Source organism: Siphateles boraxobius, unplaced genomic scaffold (assembly GCF_051911475.1).
Source record: "Siphateles boraxobius isolate OS27281-9 unplaced genomic scaffold, OSU_SipBor_1 81, whole genome shotgun sequence".
NCBI classification, from domain to species: Eukaryota; Metazoa; Chordata; class Actinopteri; order Cypriniformes; family Leuciscidae; genus Siphateles; species Siphateles boraxobius.
This window is the reverse complement of record NW_027509210.1, coordinates 2,327,501-2,352,500: the sequence shown is the minus strand read 5'-3', so window position 1 is coordinate 2,352,500 and position 25,000 is coordinate 2,327,501. Positions and strand designations below refer to the sequence as shown.

Here is a 25,000-nt window from a genome sequence, read left to right as displayed (position 1 = left end):
CGATATAAAAATAAATAAAAAATTACATTTTACTAAGCCTATACATGGTTCAAAAGATAATTCTATGAATTAAAATCCAATAAATGTATAAAGGATAAAACAAAAAATAATACTTAAATCACATTATATTTTATATTAGTTAAGTGTTTAATGGCACAAACAATAAAGAGAGGGAAAGAGAAAAATGTAAAATAGAAATTAATATGCATGTAATATGGTTCAATAACATCATAAATTAAAATGACAATATATACAAGATAAAACAAATGACAATACATGCATAATAAATAGATAAAAGTATAATACAATATGATATAATATAGTATAGTACAATATAATTTGATATAATATAAATATAAAATAATAGCTAAATTACCCATAAATAGTGAAGTGTTAATTGAAGTATGGCCCTATTTAAACAAATAATATGCATACATATGCATGGATAAATATTCAATTAAAATGACAATAAACATATAAATGCTAATACATGTGCAAATAACATAATATAAAATACTTTAGTATAATATAATCAGACAGAAATATATAAAGGGCCTAATAGACAGATATTTTGGTATTTAATGGCAGAAACAACAAAGAGAGTTAAGTTTTTTAAAGAGGACGATGTAATAACTTGTTCCGCCACTGAAACGACCTTTTCAGTCTTTCTCAGATCCTGTCCAGCCTTACATTTTTCCCAGCTGAATATTCATAAAACTGGCATAAATGAGTCCACAGGTCATATGCTGAAGAATTAACATCAGTCTTGTGTGTGTGTGGCTCTCAAAGTAAATTTCAAGGTAAATTAGTGTTAAAAAAACAAGAGCGTGTCGCGACACCAACAACCTTTCACTGTCGTTCAGGTGCAAATGCTTTTTATTCCCCGCTAACTGCGATTAAACGATCCCGGAGCGTCAGACTCACATTCCGGGTCACTGGAAATAAAGTGTGTTGACGTTCCAGCTCTGGAAAGTTCACGGGATGTTTCCCATAAGGGTGAGGATTTGAATTCATTTGCATTCGGTGGACGTGTGGATCTGTGTGTGTGTGTGTGAAAGTGCTCCGTAAGCAAGTCCTTGATTCACCTCTGCACACCTGACACTAGTTCTGCTGATGACACACACTTCTCTACCTCAACACCCTATCAGAGTGACCTTTGACCTTTCAGACCCCGCCGTCAGACACACAGGCCAAGCAGAATCATGTCTGAAAGACTAGTGTTTCAAATCCTGTGAGCCGACTATATAGACGACATCACAGAGGCAAAGGCTACACCGATGACACAATCCCACAATGCACTGCAACTACATCAAAATGCAAGAATGATCATCCAAGGTGGCAGATGAGAAATATTATTAGTATTAAAAGCTTCAATTTCAACATTACAATTAATTTAAAAAGTATTAATTGGAAAAAGTAAAATTCAATACAGTGATGAGAGTTTGTTTAATTGTCCTTTCAATTAATATAATATAATATAGTAAATAAATAAAATAATTAATTTAAATTAATATATTTTTTTTATATTTTATCTTTAATACATTATCAAAATTTAGTGGTAAAACCAAAATGTTTCTTTTTCTAATTTCAACTATTATTTAGTAATTCTATTAATTCCTAAAATTAAAATAAATCAAAGGAATAATTCACTCAAATTTATTACTGAAAAACATCAATATAAAATTATAATAAAAATGTTTCATCCAATATTTATCCAATTAATTTCAAATATATTATATATATATATTTACTTTTACTTTACATTTTTTGTATTTACATTTAAATAAATACATCATCACAATGTGGTAAAACAAAAGGTTTTCAATTTTTTTATTTACTAATTTCAGTGATTTTTAAAATCAGAATAAATTAAAGGAATAATTAGCTGAAATTAAATGTTATTTTTTACTGAACAACTTACTTACTTTTAAGTAAGTAAAAACTTACTTTTGTGGGTCGAACTCCATTTCCCCAAGACGAACTCGCCCTCTCTTCCAAATCTACAGAGAAAAACAGAAAACAACTCATTTTAGTCATCTATTGATTCATAAATCCTGTTCAAATCTGCATTGAAATGAAAAACCAGTGTCCTAATTAAATAAAAACAGCAGCCATTCAGACATATTTCCCACAATCCCGCTGTAATGAAGGTCGTGTGTGACATAACTGTGATGTTTACATCCAGCAGAGCCGTCTAATCCTAATGACGGTCTGGGAAACAATGCAACAATGCGCACTTTATAAAGGCCGTAATTAAGGACGCGAGTCTTTACATTGTTTCTGACTCTTTTTTCCCTCGCTTTATTGAATCGCCCACCGAGAAACTCCCAAAAAAACCTCTTCAACAAATTCTTTCCCGCTCACAATGAGAGCTCAATCAAAAAACACTTCCCTGCTCGAGAAACTTCACTTCAAAGCGCCGCCGCATGAAAGACGCGCATTCTTTGTCAAGACGTTCATTTCTGGTAAAGTCAACAGCTGATAAAGGAGCGTACGGGCCTTCGTGACCTACAGATAAACACACGGCAGATCTGTCATCGAGAGTACACACTCTTTATGACACTCAAACACCAGTTGAAAAGGAGAGATTCATAATAATCCCAAACTATCCCACTGCGGATCGCATGACAGAGCGTCCAGGTCATATTTCAGCTCGAAACTGCAGGAAAAAAGAAATTGCTTAAAGAAATAAAGCTCATTTTAAGAACCATTACATTCATGGCAATTAAAAACATTTAAATCACTATTATGGACACAGAAGTTTTACTCAGGTTTGTTTTTCTAATTCCTTTTGTTATTTCGTCATTTTAAAAAACAGAATACATTAAAGGGGTAATTCGCTCAAACAAACAAACAAATAAATACATAAACAAATATATTTATACACACACACACAAATAAAACTACAGGAGTAACTCACTCGAAAAATATAAAATAGACAGACTTTTTTTTATTAGCACACATTAAAAAACTTATTGATTGAAATAAATATCCTATTTCAATGAGAATTTGTGTTTAATTGTCATGAAAAAAAATTACAATTTCCAGTCACAGTCGCTGGATATGAAGTCACACACACACACTCACTCACTCTCTCTCTCTCTCTCTCTCTCTCTCTCTCTCTCTCTCTCTCTCTCTCTCTCTCTCTCTCTCTCTCTCTCTCTCTCTCTCTCTCTCTCTCTCTCTCTCTCTCTCTCTCTCTCTCTCTCTCTCTCTCTCTCTCTCTCACACTCCTCTTCTCTCTAAAAGCCAGTTCAGGTGAGACATAATGAATTTATTTCTCTCTCACACACACACACACACACACACACACACACACACACACACACACACACACACACACACACACACACACACACGCGCACACACACGCGCACACACACGCGCACACACACACATCCATTATTTATCAGACTTTCTGTAACTCTCTCTGTAATTTATTACTCTGAATCTCTCTCCTTATCAGCTACTGCCCACACATTCCCATACAGACACACACACGCACGCACACACACACACACGCACGCACTTTCACCTCCCAAACCTCTCCTTGCACCTGGGGTCTCACTGCCTAAGGCCAGAACAGACCAATAGAACCATAACACACACACACACACACACAGAGAGAGAGAGAAATTGCATCTCCATCTTAGTGCAGACGGATGGATTGGGGGAGAAGTGATGAAAAAGAGAAGTATGAAAAGATCTCTCTGTGTGTGTGTGTGTGTGTGTGTGTGTGTGTGTGTGTGTGTGTGTGTGTGTGTGTGTGTGTGTGTGTGTGTGTGTGTGTGTGTGTGTGTGTGTGTGTGTGTGTGTGTGTGTGTGTTTCAGTCAGGGTCTGAAAGGACTCATTTATACACCAAACTTGGGCACATTAGCGTGAGGTCAAACCTCAATATTCCCACCCAGAGGAAAGATAAAATCACACATTAAACCTCATTAATATCTCAAATGTTTCTCCTAGATCGCAATGAAACCAAGTGAAGACTCTCGCCAAAGTCTCCGGCTTCCTCTTCCTTGATTACTGTGTATCAAGAGCTGAGAGTCAGATATATGATAATGAGTGTTTAGTTTCTGACCAATCACAGCACACTGGGCCGTCTGACCAATCAGAGCAGAGCAGCTCTCAGAGAGGCGGAGTTTAAAGAGACTGAATCTTCAAACGAAGCGTTTCAGACACTGTGAGAAAAGAGCTGATGCTGCAGTGGATATTATGAGGAAATTAAAGTGTGTTTTGATCTTAGATGCAAATAAACCTGTTGTAGGGACTCCAGAACTAAACTAGAAACCTTTAAAATAGCATTATAGGGCACTTTAAGGGAAACGTCTGAGATAAAGTTGATACTACAATAAAAACGCAACTGAGAACTCAAAGAGAAACCTCTGAGCAATAACATGTCTTCTAGGCAGTTTGAGTTTAATGTGCCTCATTAGCATGACAGATAACCTAGCTTAGCTGGTTTAGTTCACAATGAAAATGCTGCAGTCTGTTCAGAAACACAGAACCTCTCTGAACCAGCGTTCACCAGGATTTATTTAAAGGAAATGCAGCAGTTTATTATTAAAGACAGTACCAAACAGAACTGAACTAATCAGCTGTAAAATAAATACTCTTACAAACTAGTCTACAACTAAACAGTGAGACACTAACACTGGCCCTGTAGTAAAAATAAATGAAAAGTAAATATTGACATCACAGCGGCCTCATGTTCAGTACATGGTGGAATATTGTTTTATTAGGGATATTTACTTGAAGCTTAAATATTGTATTGTATCTAATATTGTTTGAAGCGTGCGTGTGTGTGTGTGTGTGTGTGTGTGTGAGTCTGTCTGTGTGAGTGTGTCTGTGCGTGCCAAGTGTGCGTGCGTGTGTGTGTGTGCAAGTGAGTGAGTGAGTGAGTGAGTGAGTGAGAGTGAGTGCGTGTGTGTGTGCGTGTGTGTGTGTGTGTGTGTGTGTGTGTCTGTGTCTGTGTGTGTGTGTGTGTCTGTGCGTGCCAAGTGTGCGTGCGTGTGTGTGTGTGCAAGTAACTGAGTGAGTGAGAGTGCGTGCGTGCGTGCGTGCGTGCGTGTGTGTAAGAGAGTGTGTCTGTCTGTGTGTTTGTGTGTGTGCGCGCGCGGGTGTGTCCGGCCCCTTGTCAGCATCTAATGAAGTTACAGTGACAGATGAGTGTGTGTGTGCCTTTCACAGATGAAATTAAAGCTCCTGACACAAAACAGACTCATATTAATAGTGTTATGTGTGCTGTGAGACTCAAACAGAGCCTCTCTCTCTCTCTCTCTCTCTCTCATCCCTCCTTTCATCTGTCTCTCTCACTGGCCTTCAAGAGCAGAAGAGACAGAAAACAAGAGGAAAAGAGGCCAGATGAGAGAATAAAACATATACACATATTAGCTAGTGTTCACTGTAGACCGAGATCAATAATCTATACTATACTATACTATATATATACTATGCTATAATCTATACTTAAAAATAAAGTAACATGTAAATATTATTTAGTCTCTGTTACTGCATTTAAAACACAAGCTGTATTTGCGGTAGTATGTCTTGTTATAGTCACAAAATGAAAAGTATTTTTATACTGTACAAACTGTATAAACCCTAAACCTGCCCATCACAGAAAACTTTCTGCATTTATACATTTTCAAAAAAACATCACTTAGTATGATAATATAAGCTCTTTTCCTCATGGGAACTAAAAAAATGTCCCAACAAGGACAAGGATTTCGGATATTACCATCTTTGTGGGGACATTTTGTGTGAGACACACACACACACACACACACACACAGAGACATGTGTGTCATTAACACAGACCTCACCTGTCAGCTGGACTCCCACATGTCAGTCTATCAGACGACCCATAAACCCCTGCTCTGATCCAGGACCACCACTGACCTCATGAGCTTAATAACAGAGCTGTCACACACACACACACACACACACACACACACACACACACACACGATGTATGTATGTATGATGTATAGATGCATGTATGTATATATGGATGATGTATAGATGGATGGATGTATAGATGGATGGATGTATAGATGTATAGATGGATGGATGTATAGATGGATGGATGTACAGATAGATAGATAGATGATGTATAGATGGATGGATGGATGGATTGATGTATAGATGGATGGGTGTATCTATAGATGGATGATGTATACATGTATAGATGGATGGATGTATAGATGTATATATGAATGGATGGATGGACGGACGGATGGATGGATGATAGATAGATCTATATATGAATGGATGGATGGACGGACGGATGGATGGATGATAGATAGATCTATATATGAATGGATGGATGGACGGACGGATGGATGGATGATAGATAGATCTATATATGAATGGATGGATGGATAGATAGATGATGTATGTATGTATATATGGATGGATGGATGGATGGATGGACGGACGGATGGATGGATGGATGGATATATGGATGGATGAATATATAGATAGATAGATAGATAGATGATGTATAGATGGATGGATGGATGGATGTATAGATGGATGGATGGATGGATGTATAGATGGATGGATGGATGGATGTATAGATGGATGGATGGATGGATGTATAGATGGATGGATGGATGGATGTATAGATGGATGGATGGATGGATGTATAGATGGATGGATGGATGGATGTATAGATGGATGGATGGATGTATAGATGGATGGATGGATGGATGTATAGATGGATGGATGGATGGATGTATAGATGGATGGATGGATGGATGTATAGATGGATGGATGGATGGATGTATAGATGGATGGATGGATGGATGTATAGATGGATGGATGGATGGATGTATAGATGGATGGATGGATGGATGTATAGATGGATGGATGGATGGATGTATAGATGGATGGATGGATGTATAGATGGATGGATGGATGGATGTATAGATGGATGGATGGATGGATGTATAGATGGATGGATGGATGGATGTATAGATGGATGGATGGATGGATGTATAGATGGATGGATGGATGGATGGATGTATAGATGGACGGAAGGATGGATGTATATATGGATGGATTGATGGATAGATAGATAGATCTATATATGAATGGATGGATGGATATATATTAGGGGTGTAACGATACACGTATTCGTATTGAACCGTTCGGTACGAGGCTTTCGGTTCGGTTTTCGGTACGCATTTTTGAACCGAACGGTTCGTTGGACCATTTTTCCTGCCGACCAAAATTTCGTTATTTCAAATGTAGGCGCGTCGCGCGTGGCAAGCGCGCTCATAATGTGAGAGACGCTGGCGTGACCACAACATTGCTCAACATCAAATGGCAAATGTAATGTAAGCGGAACGAAACTGAGCTACTCGTTTATTGTGTGGTTGACGGACCGTTTATCAGTCTGGACCAATGCAGCGCGAGCCGATCTTATTCAAGCAGCACTGTTACTACACAGCGCTGAGACATCCAGTAAAGAAAGCATTTGACTTCGCCACTGAAGTAATAACATCGCTGCGAGATCTAGTGAGAAACATTCGCATTTCTCCGTTATTAACGGATCAAACAGCGCTGACGTGGAAACCAGGAAGAAACATTGTGCCATGAATGAACTATCCAGTGTCCACAGATCAGCAATATTCACCATGGATTTACTTTAGTAACACTACTAACTGTAACCATGGAAGTTTGGCAGGAATAGTAGGCTATAATGCTTTCAAGTAACATCACGTCGGTTTTATTTTGACATTATGAATACAATTGCTGCCCTCAAATGTTAATCTGAACTAAAATAAACCTACTACAATATTACATTTAATTTTGTCCAAGGAGCTGTTTTGTTTTATATGCTCCTAAGAAAAGTCAAGTATAGCTCCAACATTGCTCAAAGTTAAAAAATATCATACTTTATGATGTTAGTTTTAATAAAAATATAATAAAAAAAATTAAATCAAGGAAATTTCTCTGGCATTTCTTTCTTTTTGCTGTATCGGAAACGTACCGAACCGAACCGTGACACAAGTGTATCGTATCGAACCGAACCGTGAATTTTGTGAACCGTTACACCCCTAATATATATATATATATATAGATAGATAGATAGATAGATAGATAGATAGATAGATAGATAGATAGATAGATAGATAGATAGATAGATAGATAGATAGATAGATAGATAGATAGATAGATAGATAGATAGATAGATAGATAGATAGATAGATAGATAGATAGATAGATTGATAGATAGATAGATAGATAGATAGATAGATAGATAGATAGATAGATAGATAGATAGATAGATAGATGATTGTATGTATATATGAATGGATGGATGGATAGATGGATAGATAGATGATGTATGTATATATGACTGATGGACGGAAGGATGGATGTATATATGGATGGATTGATGGATAGATAGATAGATCTATATATGAATGGATGGATGGATATATATATAGATAGATAGATAGATAGATAAATAGATAGATAGATAGATAGATAGATAGATAGATAGATAGATAGATAGATAGATAGATGATTGTATGTATATATGAATGGATGGACGGACGGATGGATGTATATATGAATGGATGGATGGATAGATAGAGGGATGATGTATGTATGTATATGAATGGATGGATGAACGGATGGATGTATATATGGATGGATGGATGGATAGATAGAGGGATGATGTATGTATGTATATGAATGGATGGATGAACGGATGGATGTATATATGGATGGATGGATAGATCACATTTATAGACAGAGGGATGTTTTATTGAGCGTTTTATTCACTGGAGAGTTTTATGAGAAAGGCCTGAGATAAAGCTGATGCTTTAAATGAAACAGAAATAAGAACTCATTAATTGTTATTCATGCGAAAGCAACATGTGATCAACAGATCCTCCTCAAGACTCCCAGAGATTATCCTAATGTGACAAACACACCGGTGCTTTACAGCTTCTCATTCAGGGGTGTGTGGATTTAAAGAGCTCCTGACGGATATTAGCAGGTGTGTCTCTCTCTCTCTCTCTCTCTGGGAATGTGCCATTATTCCCAGCATTTCCTGCACTAAACACGGATTCCAGCATTCCCGAACGCACCTCCCCCAACACAAGACGGATCACATCTGGAGCGAGACACAATCCAGCAGGAACCAAGAGACGAGACGAGGACACACACACACACACACACACACACACACACACACACACACACACACACACACACACACACACACACACACACACACACACACACGTGTGTCTTTACTGAAGATATTTCCATGCATCTGATCACTCAGTAAAGCAGCAGCACAACAGAAAAATGAAGTGAGTTTAAACTCAAAGATGAGCCGATGGATTCAGCAAAATAAAAGTCAAAGTGCAACGAGTTCATTTTTTGCAGTGAACCATTAGAAATATTCCTTGAAAACTGTAAACTCTCTCGTTCTGGAGGTCAGTAGTTTGTTCAAATAATGATGATGCTAGAGATGTTTGACTGTAAATATGAAGAGACAGTGAGATCAGAGGAAGACGGAGATTCACTCATTATCCACAAACACTCCGGGAAGATCCGGGCCTGTGCGACACTCGAGGGAACGACATCATTTCCTGGACTCAACATGCACAGAGAGGGTCTGTTCACAACTAACCCCTAGACATGACCTTTGACCTCTTTACCACCACACACACACACACACACACACAGGTGTGTCACATCACTCTTGTGTTTTAGTTTCATGATACTAGTAGAGCTGCAGGATTTGTGAAACAAAATCGAAATGTGATTTTTCTGATCAAAATTGTGATTGCGATTATATATTATGTGATAAGGGATTTATTGTTTTATCAAAATATGATAAAATTATATATATATATATATATATATATATATATATACATATACATATACATATACATACATATACATATATATATATATATATATATATATTTTTTAATTAAATTAAATTATAAATTAAATTATAAATATAATAAAATAGGTCTGCAGAATTTGGCCAAAAATGTCGTGGTTATAAACCAATATGATTACAAAATAATAATACCAAATAATAATGCCAATATTACTATTAATTAATTAAATAAATACATAAAACGATTATTTTTATTACAAAAAATTATTAATAATATACTATATATTATTAAACATTAATAATAATAATAAAAGATACAACTTACACAAAATTAGAAATATTACTATTATAATCTTTTACTTCAAAATAAAAATGCATAAATAACAATAATAATTTCCTTTACAGAATGTTTAAGTTTCTTCATTTTCTAAATATTACTAATAATATATTATATTTCATTAAATATTATTAATAATTATAAATAAAATATTGTAAAAAATAATAAATATTATTAATGTAATATTTAACTTCAAAATTAAAAGAATATATATAATAATAAGAATAAAAATTTCTAATACAACTATAAAATTAAAATACTTATATTTTTTAATAGATATTAATAATATTTAGAAAAATTAAATAGCCATAAATATATTAAAAAATAAGAAATATTACTATAGTACTATTTTACTTAAACAGTATGATGAAAAATAATATAATATTAATAATTTTATTTTGCAGTACAACTTATATTCATGGCTTTTTCAATTCCTTCTTTTTCAAATGTTTATTTTGGTGGGATTTGATAATCAAACGATTGCGATATGAAAATCACACTAAACATAGCCCGATTCCGGTTTTATTCCGATTATTCGTGCCACCCCACATACTATAAGAACAAAACCACGGGTCTGTATGGGACGGGCATCGCATTCAAGTCCTAAATTACGACTACGATTATTAAACTAGATTAATTTGACAGATTCTGCATGATCAATCTCTTGAATGGTAGTTCCCCTCTTCTCTTCAGTTTCTTTGGTTCTTGATTTAAACTCAATCTTTCCCCCTCCGGTGGCCACAGAGGAGGTCCAGATGATTCCCGCCGCGGCCACGAAACGGGAACAGATCGAGCGATCAGGAGCCGTTACTCGCCTCCAGTTTTACAGCATTACATTAAAGCAGAAGAAGTTTCCTGCGAGGAGAAACCACACCACAGCTGCACCAGAACCAGCAGAACACACACACACAGCGATGGAGAAGATCTGCTGAGGAATACGCAGACCTGCACCTGCGTCACACACACACACACACACACACACAGGCTTTTATTGCCTGTCGTTGGTGGTTTGGCTTCCTGATGGCAGTTACACATGAAGAAGACTTCTGCTGTTTCACTGCGAGAGCTTTAATGATCCTCCGTATCACAGGCTACGTTTCAAACAGACCTTCATAAATCAATCATATCTGATACCAAACAACAAATGAACCGAGCGAACACAAACAAACTCTGATGGACGTGATGTTCACTACACCAGGAACCAGCACAAGTGTGTGAACTGACATTCAAAGGTTTGGGAAATCATTCAACTGAAGAACAAATGACGGGGAAAGACATTTATGATGTTACCAAAGATTCTCAAAATGTTCTATTCATCAAATAATCCAGAAAAATACTTATTAAATATAAATAAATGAATAAATAAACAAAACAAACGGTCCAGGTTTGCTGTGCTTTTTGTAGGTCTGCAGAATTTGGCCAGAAAATGTTGTTGTTAAAAACCAATATGACTACAAAATTATAATATTGCCAATATGACTATACAATAAGTAGAATTATTATAATTAAATATTATTAATAATATATTATTAAACATTATTAATAATAGTTAAAATGATAAATTATACAAAATTAGAAATGTTTTACTTCAAAATAAAAAAAGGCAGAAATAATAATACTTTTGTATCACGTTTTCCACAAAACTACAAGGCTGTTTTCAACATTGATAATAATCATAAATGTTTCTTGAGCTGCAAATCATTATATTATAGTGATTTCTGAAGGATCATGTGACACTGAAGACTGGAGTAATGATGCTGAAAATTCACAGGAATAAATTACACTTTACTATATATATTCACATAGAAAACAGCTGTTCTACATTATAATAATATTTCATAATTTTTTACTGTATTTTTATTAAATAAACGCAGCCCTGGTGAGCAGAATAATATATATATATATATATATATATATATATATATATATATATATATATATATATATATATATATATATAAAAAAGATATTCCATGCAACAAAACCCAGCGCATAACATGTTATGGTGGTTCACCTCTCATGACTCTGATATCACAACACACACATTATAAAACAATGCCGAGAGAATTCCCTGCTTCCGACTTCCTGTTTTCCCAAATGCAGATTCCCATGCATTGATTGTGGTTTATTATATCCTGATGTGAACTAGAGCTCGCAGAGACTGAGCGCGGGTCACGGGCACAAGCAACAACATCCTAATCCATGGTCATAGAAAAGATATTAACCGTGTCTCAGATATGACAATATCTATATGACCTCAGAACTGAAATAATAATCACACAAACAGCACAGATTCACTCTGTATGTGTGTGTCAGGTCAACACAAAGTCCATTCATATTTCAAAACGCCATCATTCATGTTAGAGGAGATCAGCCGTCATAAACACACATGCTGAATGTACTGGGAATGTGCAGATTTACCACAAATACTTCATACATGTCAATCACTGAATCTCAGGACACCTGTGGAGAATATGCAACTCATATTTCACATAACTTATAACTCAAATTTCACATCCAAATCAAAAGAAATGACGTTGAAAACATGTCTTGTTTTGATTTTGAGGTGAAATATGAGTGTGTGTGTATATATATATATATATATATATATATATATATATATATATATATATATATACACACACACACATTCAAAATAATGTCAAAATGACATTGCGAAAAAAAACAAAGAAAAAAACATTAGTTTCATGTCAATCACACTAAAACCCCTAAACCTTTCATTATTGTAATGGGAAATAAAAAATGTATTAATCCTTGTAAAAAATTATATATATATATATATATATATATATATATATATATATATATATATAATAAATTTGTCATAATGACACTGCAAAAAAAAAACTATTTATATTTGATTTATTTATTTATTTATTTATGTATTGCATTGTGACATTATTGAACCTATAAAATTCTCATTATTGTAATGGAACATTAAAAAATTCATCACGAAATTAATGTCATTATGACAACGAGGGGAAAAAGACAGCTGGCTTTATTTTCAAAAAGTATAAGTAAAATATAAATTCCTAATCTTGGTCATTAACGCCCAGAAGTAAACTTCAGAGTTAGTGTTACAGCAGACGAGTCGACCTGACAGGATTTACACATCTAACATGCAACAACTTTAATCTTTAAAGTTAAAGCTGGCTTTGGAGAGTAAATAATACAGTTCCTGCGCGGTCAGTTCACTGGCTCCTTTCTCAGTCACACACACACACACACACACACACACACACACACACACACACACACACACACACACACACACACACACACACACACACACACACACACTAAATATGAGAGCAAATGCCAGGCCATCATCAGCGTCTCAGAAAGCAGAAGTGAAGCTCGTGTCGTTCTCCATCCGCTGAGGCTGACAGGAGCTGAAACTAATGTTTACCTCAACAAATTATTTAAAGCTCAGCTCTCAGCTCTGCATGACAGTAAAACACTGAAATGAGCTGCCGTTTACAGATCGTGTCAAGCGTTCACTCGCAGACGTGATGTCAGAAAACACTGCGTTCACGTTCACTCTGCTTGATCTGAATCCAACACCCATTGTAGTGTTTAACACTCGTCTACACAACTACACAATACACTCTAAAAAATCATGGGTTATTTTTTCCCACCCAAATCCTGGGTGTAGTCTTTGTACCCAGGATCTGGGTAGTTTTTGTGTTACCCAGATCCTGGGTCAGACGCAACAACCCAGGGTTTGGGTAGTTTTTGTGTTACCCAGATCCTGGGTCAGACGCAACAACCCAGTGTTTGGGCAGTTTTTGTGTTACCCAGATCCTGGGTCAGTCGCAACAACCCAGTGTTTGGATAGTTTCTGTGTTACCCAGATCCTGGGTCAGACGCAACAACCCAGTGTTAGGATAGTTTTTGTGTTGCCCAGATCCTGGGTCAGACGCAACAACCCAGTGTTTGGATAGTTTTTGTGTTACCCCGATCCTGGGTCAGACGCAACAACCCAGTCTTTGGATAGTTTTTGTGTTACCCAGATCCTGGGTCAGACGTAACAACCCAGTGTTAGGATAGTTTTTGTGTTACCCAGATCCTGGGTCAGACGCAACAACCCAGTCTTTGGATAGTTTTTGTGTTACCCAGATCCTGGGTCAGACGTAACAACCCAGTGTTAGGATAGTTTTTGTGTTACCCAGATCCTGGGTCAGACCGAACAACCCAGTGTTTAGGTTATTGATCACAAGGTGTTTGCGAGCTCTTCAGGAGAGAGCAGTGCAGATCCGTTAAATTGGTGCATGTCTTCGGTAAAGTAGAGGTTTGTGTACATTTTATTGTATCTATAAATATGCTATTGTTCTGTATACCGTTGAATGTTATATAAAAAAGCAACAGGGGCTCGATGTGAGTCATGAGTGTCACATCAGTCTTTTCGCGTGATGGAAACCCCTGATGCCTTGCATAAAATTGTATGATTTTATTAAAAAAGAAACAGAATATAAATTCTATGCTTAAAAAAAATAAGCTAGTATAACCCATTGTGCTGGGTTAAATAAACAACCCATTTTGCAGGGGAAAATTAACCCAACATGTGTTCTGTCCTAGATTTACCCAGCCCAAGTTGGGTTGTTTTTAACCCAGGGGGGGTCTGTTTTTTTCGAGTGCACCTTTTTTTGTAATCAGTATTTTTGTCTTAATATAAGTGGGTCGTTCATTCATGTGTCTTAAAGTGAATATTTATGTTCCCCGTGAATTATCTTTGGCTGTGTTATAATCGTTTCTTAATTTAGAATATGATCAAGATTGTGTTTGGGTGGATGTGTGTTTAGTATAACATTTAAAGCCACTTAAATGAACGAAATGACTCGAATAAAAATTTTGTTCATTTTGATGAACGAGAGAGTCATATCTCTAAAATATATATAAAAGCAGTACACTGAAAAAAAGTTATATTTACTTAATTATATTTTTTTCTTAAGTTTTTGCACACATATTTTTTAAGCATTAGTGGTTAAAAAGTATATAAATGTTTATTTTGTTATAAAAAGGCCGATTGTTTGTCTAGATAAGACTCTTATTGACATTTGAACCTTCAACTCGTTGGACTCCACTGAAGTCGCTATATGGAGAAAATCCTGCAATGTTTTCCTCAAAAACCTTCATTTCTTTTCCACTGAAGAAAGAAAGACATGAATATGGTTAAATATTCGTTATCAGGATATTTTAATTCTGCAGTGAACTAATCCTTTAAGTGAAAAATATGGCTTATATTACCGGATTGTACTTTTACAGGGAAATGATTTGTCCTCAATATGTGTGCTGTTCTGAAGTCCACATGAACCCAACACAATAAATCGGGATTCACCCCGATACCCAGATCCATGGAGACGGTGTCGGCATCGCCATGGCGATGGCTCTGGGATTGACACCTCGCTGTCACCCTATTCTTGGTTTAGAGGAGTCAGAGTGAGAAAGCGCTAACAAGTTAGCGATCAGCGTGGGTGACGGCACACTCTTTCACCATGGGACACGCACACACACACACACATCATCATCTCATTCACTTCCACACACTGCACTAAAACACACACACACACACAGAGTGGCATTGTGGGAAAACCATGAAAAGAAAAAAGTGGTGATAGATCCAGACCTTCACAATGGAAGCTAACACGCACACACACACACACACACACACACACACACACACACACACACACACACACACACACACACACACACACACACACACACACACACACACACACGTCTCTCTCTCTGAGTTAATCGTATCAGATGACTCAGAGTAACTCTATTAGAAACCGATTACGGCTTAATGTCTGTCTAAACGCATTATCAACCTCCAGCCAACCTCTGAATATTTCAACATAATACCGATTTAATTCTGAAAATATAATGGAGTCGGCGAGTGGACGCACGTCTACTTACGCTCTCATTTATTCATTTATCACCGTTCTTTAGAGAGATCTGCCTTCTGTACACACACACACACACACACACACACACACACACACAACACATCATCTCTCGTGGTCCACAGCATCATCAGGACAAAAACACTCATGATTCACTAGCTCCTGATTTGATTCAGCTTCGAATCATTTCAAAAGATTTGTTTTCATTTCACAGATTCAGATAGTGCTTTTTAATCCCGTCCAAATCTAAAATGTCTCTGTTCTCTCACACAACCTCATTAAAAAAACCCAAGCATGTTAATAATCGACATTTATTGCAATTCACAAGTTCTTGATTCAATCCGATTCAATATTAATTCTTTCAATAGATTCATTTTCATTTCACAGATTCAGTGTTTTTTTTATACTGTCTAAATCAAAACTGTTCTCTCACAAAACCTTAAAAAACTCAAGTATGTTAATAATCAACATTTATCATGAATCACAAACTCCTGATTTGATTCATTTCATTTCACAGATTCATTTAGTGTTTTTTTTAATCCAGTCTAAATCAAAAACGTTTGTTTTTTTCACACAACCTCAGTAAATATCAAGAGTATTTAAATAATCAGCATTTATCGCAATTCACAAGCTCTTGATTCGATTCGATATTGATTCGTTTCAATAGATTGATTTGCATTTCACAGATTCATTTTGTGTTTTTAACCCCGTCTGAATCACAAAGATCTTTTCTCACACAACCTCGATAAAATCAACATTTATCATGATTCACAAGCTCTTGATTCAATTTCGTTGATATCGATTCGTCTCAATATGGATCTCAATGAAGATCTCAACATTTTGCCAAAACACAAAAGGTCTGCAAAAGTCTTAATATTTCTCATGTTTGACCCAGCACACTGTATGCAAACAATTTAATCAAATTTAAACCTTAAAGGGATAGTCCACCTTAATATAATTATTTTCTATTTTTCTGTGGAACACAAATGAAGATTATTTGTAGAACTTGACTAATACATATAACACAACAACACAAAGTTGATATTTCAATGAAGCACAACCGAGAAGTGAATAAAAGATCTACTGTATCATCTGAGAAATGATGAAACTATCAGCTGATAGTCACGACTATGAATCGAATTGAATGTTCACTGCACATCACAGACTAAACATGAAAGACATTTTAAACAGACAGTAATCCAATATCTAGATCCAATCAAACATTGAATCCCACATGCCTGGAAATGAAGGTGGGCTGATAGATTTCGAAGGTTGTTAAACTATAGACACACAAGAACACAAGCTCAATATATTTTTTTTGTTCAGATAACTGTGTTTGACTAGTTACGACAACGTTTGGGGGAAATCTGTTGATCTAACATGAGTTATGTAGTTTCACTTAACTCTCTTTTATTAGTATTTTGTGGAAATCTTATATGTGCAAAAACGCTACTTTTCAGAAAATGTAAAAAACTACGTGGTGTTTGTAATATGCTATAAGACAAACCATGTGTAAATTATATTGAGTATTTTGAGTATGAGTATTTTCTGCTTAAAACTGCAGTGAAACAAAGACAGTCTCAAAAACACGGTTTGAAATCGCTGGTGTTTCTGACGTCACAAACTACCTCGTAACCAATCAGATCAACGTGTGATCGTCAACGAGTGGATCTCTGAGCTGAGTGAGTGAGTGGAGGCGGGGCTCATTTGCATATTCATAGAACTGTGCATACTAAATGAGGCAAGAGTTACATTCAAGATATTTTAAGGCATATTACAAGGAAAAACATTTAAATATGTCATTTTGGTGATAAAACATGAGTTTTAAGGGATTAAATTAACGACTACAGGGGGACTTTAACATTAGTTAATATATTAGTTAGTTAATAACACAATATGTATTACTGTATGTATCAGCCTTTGTTAATGGAAAAATTAAATTGTTCATTGTTTGTTCATGTTAATGCCTTAACTAGTGAGTTTAATAATGTATTACTTAATTTAAGAAACTAACATGAACTAAAATTAATAAATACAGTAGAAATATCAGTTCATATTACCTAATTTGGTTAACTAACGAAACCTTAGTGTTATAAAAAACTCAACTTCTCACACATTAAGAGCCACATACAGGTCAAAACCAGCTGAAACCAGACCAGACCATGAGACTCAGGTAAAGTCTTCTTTAAGCGTCCGTGTCTCTGCCTGTCGTCCGCCTACGAGGAGAGTTTTCCTCACACACACACACACACACACACACACACACACACACACACACACACACGTTCAGCTCGGAGGGGCAGCAAGTCGTTCCGTAACACGAGTTCTGTTCACACTTCAGCTGAAGACATATGCTGAAACATTAATGTCCTTCCCCACGCAGCCAAGAGCGCACATATCACTATTATCCAAACAGTAGAGCGACGCCAGGCGTTACGGCACCCCAACACACCTCGACCCGTCCCACACACACACACACACACACACACAGAGAGAGAGTCTGACCACGTGAAGAGCGTGTGTGAGAGACGCTCGGCTTTTAATAACCTGTAAAGAAGATGCAAGTGACAAATAACAATATCGATGTGTGCATATGTGTTTTTGTGTGAGTGTGTGCGTGTGTGTGTGTGGGCGAGTCGTTTTCGCTTAACGCTTTATATGTGGGGAGAGAAACGTGGATCATATCAAACATGGCCATCATCCAGATCTGGCGTGAAACCTTCTTAATGTCTTGGAAACTTCTGACTCAATGACGTCTCATGATGCCAAATTCAGCTCATTTCTGAGGTCGACGTTTCAAGACTGACAATGTCAATCACAAAAACCGTCTCACCTTAAAATCAAAAACGAAACATTTGGAATTATATTTTGCATAAAGAGAAAAGCAAAGCAATTTAGTGGATTTGAAATCACTGTTAAACTTCCAGCCTCCCGACAATAAAAACCACATTAATTTTCCTCATAGAGAATCCACCAATCAGAGAAGACGCTGTTACCATGGAAACATATATAGCAAAAGAGCAGTGACCGAACACTCCCATAATGCGTTGTGAATGACATAACTGCGACTCCTTAGAGACTCTCAAACTACCTGTGTATTTATATAGATCTGAATATTTTGTGATAAATGTCAAATATAATGGCTAAATACTAAACTATTATCAATAGTTTTAGATTGTACTAATGTTCGGATTTTAAGCTACACACACACACACACACACACACACACACACACACACACACACACACACACACACACACACACACATATATATGCTAAACAGTCTTATTTATTATATGTGTATACATACACACACACACACACATACAGTAAACATGCATGTATGAATATGTGTGTGTTTATGCACATAAAGGTTTTTAAATGTACTTCATTGTCAAAGTAATGCTTTTCTATTTATGTAAAATATATATTTTTTCCATTAATAATTAATTTTTTTTAACATTTTATATATTATTTAAATGTGCAAAGTATTTAGTAGTTGTTAGATAGTAGTTGTTATCCAGAATTTATGCATATTTAAATATAACGAAAACAATTAATTAAAAATTATTGAATCCAAATGTTATGATTTCTTTTTTCATTGGTCATTCCTGTTTTCCAGGACTTATGGAAGCCTGTAAGTTCCGACCTTTGATTACCCATGAAAGAGCAGTAGACTGAACATGTCTGTACCTGAGTCTGTACACACACACACACACACACACACCCCAAGAGCCTCTGAAACGCTCAGAGAACATTCACAGCCATAACAAACCTTTTGAGAGAGGTAAAGAAAGAGATGAAAAGAGAGAAACAGAGAAAAAGAAACATCAAAGTCTCGTCGGATTTACTTGAAGGAATCGTTCCAAACCCACATGATGCACTTTCTGTGGAGGAGATGTTTAGCAGAATGTTCCTGCCGCTCTTTTCAATGCAGACCAGGACTAATAACACACAATTAGCATAACTAACAGAAGTCACATGGACTATTGAACTTTTAGTAGGTATTTTTAGAGTTTGACAGCGGCTTGTCACTGTCTGCTTTTGCAATGTGAGACAAACACAATTACAGCAACTTATGCATTTAAAATGACAAATGATTAAAATAACAGCTGATCTAAAAGAAAGACGGAATATAACTGTTAAAATAATGTTACAATAACGTCAACATCCAATATAATTATCAACATAATGTTACTATATAATGTCAGACAAGGACTGGCTTTTCAGCAAATAATAACATACGATTAACATAACTAGTTAACATAAAAGTCACATGGATTATTAAACTTTTGGTAAGCATTTTTAGAGTTTGACAGCGGCTTGTCACTGTCTGCTTTTGCAATGTGGGAAAAACACAATTACAGCAACTTATGCATTTATAACTCCTAATGATGAAATGACAGCTGCACTAAAAGAAAGACAGAATGATGCAAGGGAAGAGAAGGTCATGTTTTCAGTGTGTTGCGTGTTCATTGTGTTCGTCAGTTTGGCTTCTTCAGCTTCGCTTTTAAAAAGCAAGGCCGTGTAATTCACAGTGACGAGCAGCAATAGCCATCATACACCTCTCTCTCTCTCTCTCTCTCTCTCTCTCTCTCTCTCTTTCTCTCTCTCTCCTTTAGAGAATATATCAAAACACGCTGCATGTGTGAAAGCATTTGCGTCTGTAAACAGGTAAACATTTCCAGTCTACTCATTTGCAGGAGCTTAGCATGGTGAAAACAATTTGTGCCGTTTGAAAAAAAAAAAAACTCTCTGCAAATGAAGCTTGAAATTTTTCTTAAAGCGCCGATATGTTTCATTCACACTTCGGCTTCAAATGCGCTAAAGAGGCTTCACTGTTTTCTGTCAAGCACCGGTCTCTCTCTCTCTCTCTCTCTCTCTCTCTCTGTGCGCATGTGCGGGTGAGTGTGCGGAGTGAGTGTGAGCGAGCGTTTGGCTGCTGTGTGAGGTACGAGTGGTCTATACTTCTCTATCTTATTTATTTATTTATTTTTTGGTTAGTTGTTTATTGGTTTTGTTTTTTGTAGATTTAAGTTGTGAAGTAGGGAAGTGAGTGTTGTGTCAGACGGGGTGTCGGCTCCCACGTGTTGGGAAGCATGGCTACCCCAGGCAGCGGTGGAAGTTTCAATTCTTTGACAAGGCGTCATGGTGTAAAAATAGACTCAGGTGCTGGTGTGGAGGGATGCAGTTTAGCGGTGGGAGAAGCGGTCGGACATGAGAATATTGTATCAGCGTCCCGTATGAACAGCGCTGTTGTTATATTTGTGAAAACAGTGGATTTAGCAAATCAGTTAGTACAAAGCGGCATAGTGATTAACGGTATTTATACACCAGTGCTTCCCTTGTCTACACCTTCTAAAAAGGTCACTTTATCAAATGTGCCACCATTTATCCCAAATGAAGTGTTGATCGGATTGCTTGCCCGTTATGGAAAAACAGTCTCGCCTATAAAGATGATTCCGATTGGCACCAAGTCTCCTCTCTTGAAACATGTAGTGTCTTTTAGGCGTTATGTTTATATGATCCTACAAGATAACATTGATGAACTGGATTTGTCCTTAAATTTTCGACACGAGGAATTTAATTACGTAATTTTTGCCACTACAAACAACATGAAGTGTTTTAATTGTGGTGAATTGGGGCATATGATCCGTGCGTGTCCAGGTAGACAAGATAAGAGTAATGAGAGACCTTTACAGGTTTTAGAAGATGGAAACATTGTAAATGTAGATCGAAATGTCGCTGTGATAGTCGCAGATGATGAGGTGCCTGGACCGAGTTCAGTGCAGATAGCGGCGCCGGCGGCTGTCACAGTGACAGTGGATGTACAGCGGGCGGATCGTTCTGAGGAGGATGAAGGAATGGTGGTCACTGTGGGTGAAGATAAGGAGGTGGAGAATAGAGACTGTGTTGTGGACACGGTAGACAAATCTTCTGTTAATCTTGAAAGTGTGATGGAGCCCGAGTTGGACGATTGTGCTTTTAAAACGCCACTGAAGCGAAGGCTAGAACAGCGTCCTTCAGATCAGAAAGCAAAAAAAGGATCGGTTCGCGATTTAAGCCAAACAGACACAGAAAGTGAAAGTGATTTTTCGGAATGCAGTGTGGAGTGCAGTTTGCCGCTAAGTGGTTTTTCGAATAGGAGTTATAGTTCGGACGACATTAAATCTTTTTTGAAGGCAACTAAGAATGTGAGAAAAGTTCGTATCGAAGAGTTTTTTCCTGATGTACTGCAGTTCATTGATAAAGCAAGAATATATAGGAGTGAAGGGTGTTTTAGTAATCAAGAAGTATATCGTCTGAAGAAAATACTTGCTAAGCTTAATGCCCAACCAGAGTCCAATAGTTGTAGTGAAAAATGAAAAACACATGTATGTGGGGTTGTGTTTGTTGAGTCTAATTTGCTTTTTTCTTTCCTCATTTATGGAAGAAATATGCATTGCTTCTCTGAATATGAATGGGGCAAGAGAAAGTAAAAAGCGGTTTCGTCTTTTTGAAACAATTAGACAGAAAAAAGTGCATGTCTTATTTGCTCAAGAGACTCATAGTGATGAGATAAATGCGAGTGATTGGGCAAGAGAGTTTGATGGATTGTCTATTTTAAGTCATTTGAGTTCCACCAGTGGAGGTGTTGCTATATTATTTTCTAAGACTTTTGTTCCTTGTTCATATCAAGTGGAAGAGATTTTAAAGGGTAGACTGCTAAAAGTCAGAGCCCAGTTCGAGAATAGTTTTTTTGTATTTATTTCTGTGTATGTTCCTACCAGAGCAATTGAAAGAATGTGTTTTTTAGATACGCTGAGTCATGTATTAGCAAATTGTAACACAGAGGATGTTTTAATTTTAGGGGGGGATTTTAATTGTACGGAGAACTTAACAGACAGGAATCATGTCGAGCCTCATATGCCATCACGAAAGAGACTCATTGAGTTGATGAAGTCTAATGAGATTGCTGATGTGTGGAAAATTTTTAATTTCAACCAAAGGCAGTATACTTGGACTCATGTTCAAGATAATCTAATATCTCTAGCGAGGTTGGATAGATTCTATGGATATAAACATCAACTTAATTTTTTTAGGGGGTGTTCTATTATCCCAGTTGGTTTTTCTGACCATAGTCTGGTAAAATGTGATGTGACAGTGGTTTCTATTAAGCCAAAAAGTGCTTATTGGCACTTGAATAATAATCTGTTATGTGATCTTTTTTTTAGAGGTATTTTTAAAGATTTTTGGATTGAATTTAGATCAAAAAAGTCTTCCTTTCAATCTGTACAGCAGTGGTGGGATTTTGCGAAAACACAAGTGAGACAGTTATGTCAATATTATACATTTAATGCCACAAGGGAAAGAAAAGGTGCAATTGAAATGTTAGAAAAAGAATTAAAGGAATTGCAAGAACTTGCTGAAGTCACTGGGGAGTTAACTGTTATCAAGAGTTTTAAAGAGAAAAAGAATTTTTTAAATGACCTGTTAGATGTAACTGCACAAGGAGCTCTCGTCAGGTCAAGATTTCAGAATATAGAGTTGATGGATGCACCTTCTAAATTCTTCTTTAATTTAGAGAAAAAAAATGGGCAAAAAAGGTTTATACACACTTTACGTTCTGAGACTGGAGATGTGTTGTCAGATGCTTTTGAAATCAGAAACAGGGCAGTTAGTTTTTATGAAAAATTATATGAGAGTGAATTAACGCTTGATGAAATGCAGGATGAGAGTTTTTTTGAAAATCTGCCTCAAGTATCTGAAGAAGTAAATGCTGAACTTAGTAAAGCTGTCACTTTAGAGGAATTAGAAAAGGCACTTCAAAGTATGGAAGGTGGTAAAGTACCTGGAATAGATGGGCTACCAGTTGAATTTTATAGGACGTTTTGGACAGAAGTGAGCCCAGATTTATTGCAAGTAATAAATGAAAGTTTGATTAATGGACAACTACCTTTAAGTTGTAGAAGAAGTGTTCTTACATTACTGCCAAAGAAAGGTGATCTAAATGAGATAAAAAATTGGAGACCTGTGAGCTTGCTGTGTACAGATTACAAATTACTTTCCAAAGTTTTGGCGAGTAGATTAAGTGAAGTTTTAAGTCAAATTGTTCATCCCGATCAGACATATTGTGTTCCAGGGAGACAAATTTTTCATAACATTTCCTTTATTAGAGATATTTTAGAGATAGGTAAAAACTTAAAATTGGACTTTGGCCTTGTGTCAATTGACCAAGAAAAAGCTTTTGACAGAGTGGAGCACTTGTATTTATGGAATGTTTTAACAGCTTTTGGTTTTAGCAATGGTTTTATTTCCTTGATTAAAGTGTTGTACAATGATGTCGAAAGTATTTTAAAAATTAATGGAAATTTGTGTGCCCCTTTCAAAGTATTTAGAGGTATCAGACAAGGCTGTGCATTGTCTGGAATGCTGTATACTTTGGCTATAGAGCCTCTCTTAAATAAATTAAGAGCACAAGTGTCTGGAGTGTCCCATGCTGTATAAATGTTTTTAAGTTATCGGCATATGCTGACGACATTGTCGTTCTAATTAATGGACAGAGAGATGTAAATGTGTTGTTGGAGATCTTGAAAAATTTTCAAAAAATTTCTGCCACAAAAGTAAATTGGTCCAAGAGTGAAGCAATTTTGGTTGGAAGTTGGGACAACATGGAACCAACACTTCCAGAAGGGTTATCCTGGACCAAGGAAGGCCTAAAATATTTGGGAGTGTTTTTAGGGGATGAAATGTTTATGAAAAAGAATTTTGAAGGGATTGTGGAGAAGTTTAAAGGTCGCCTTAACAAATGGAAATTTTTGCTCCCTAAAATGTCATATAAAGGTCGAGTATTGATTATAAACAATTTAATTGC

The 25,000-nt window shown here is 36.3% G+C and overlaps 1 protein-coding gene across 1 annotated transcript in view; it reads right to left on the bottom strand.

Moving 5' to 3' along the window:
• The window catches only part of LOC143730823 (transcription factor 4-like), a gene marked incomplete at its 3' end in the record, with an annotated part of 119,301 nt that overhangs the window by 68,468 nt on the left and 25,833 nt on the right, over nucleotides 1–25,000 (bottom strand). The window contains exon 4 of the mRNA XM_077221372.1: nucleotides 1,948–2,000. Coding sequence (XP_077077487.1) covers nucleotides 1,948–2,000 — 53 coding nt within the window. The remainder of the gene's footprint in view (nucleotides 1–1,947; nucleotides 2,001–25,000) is intronic.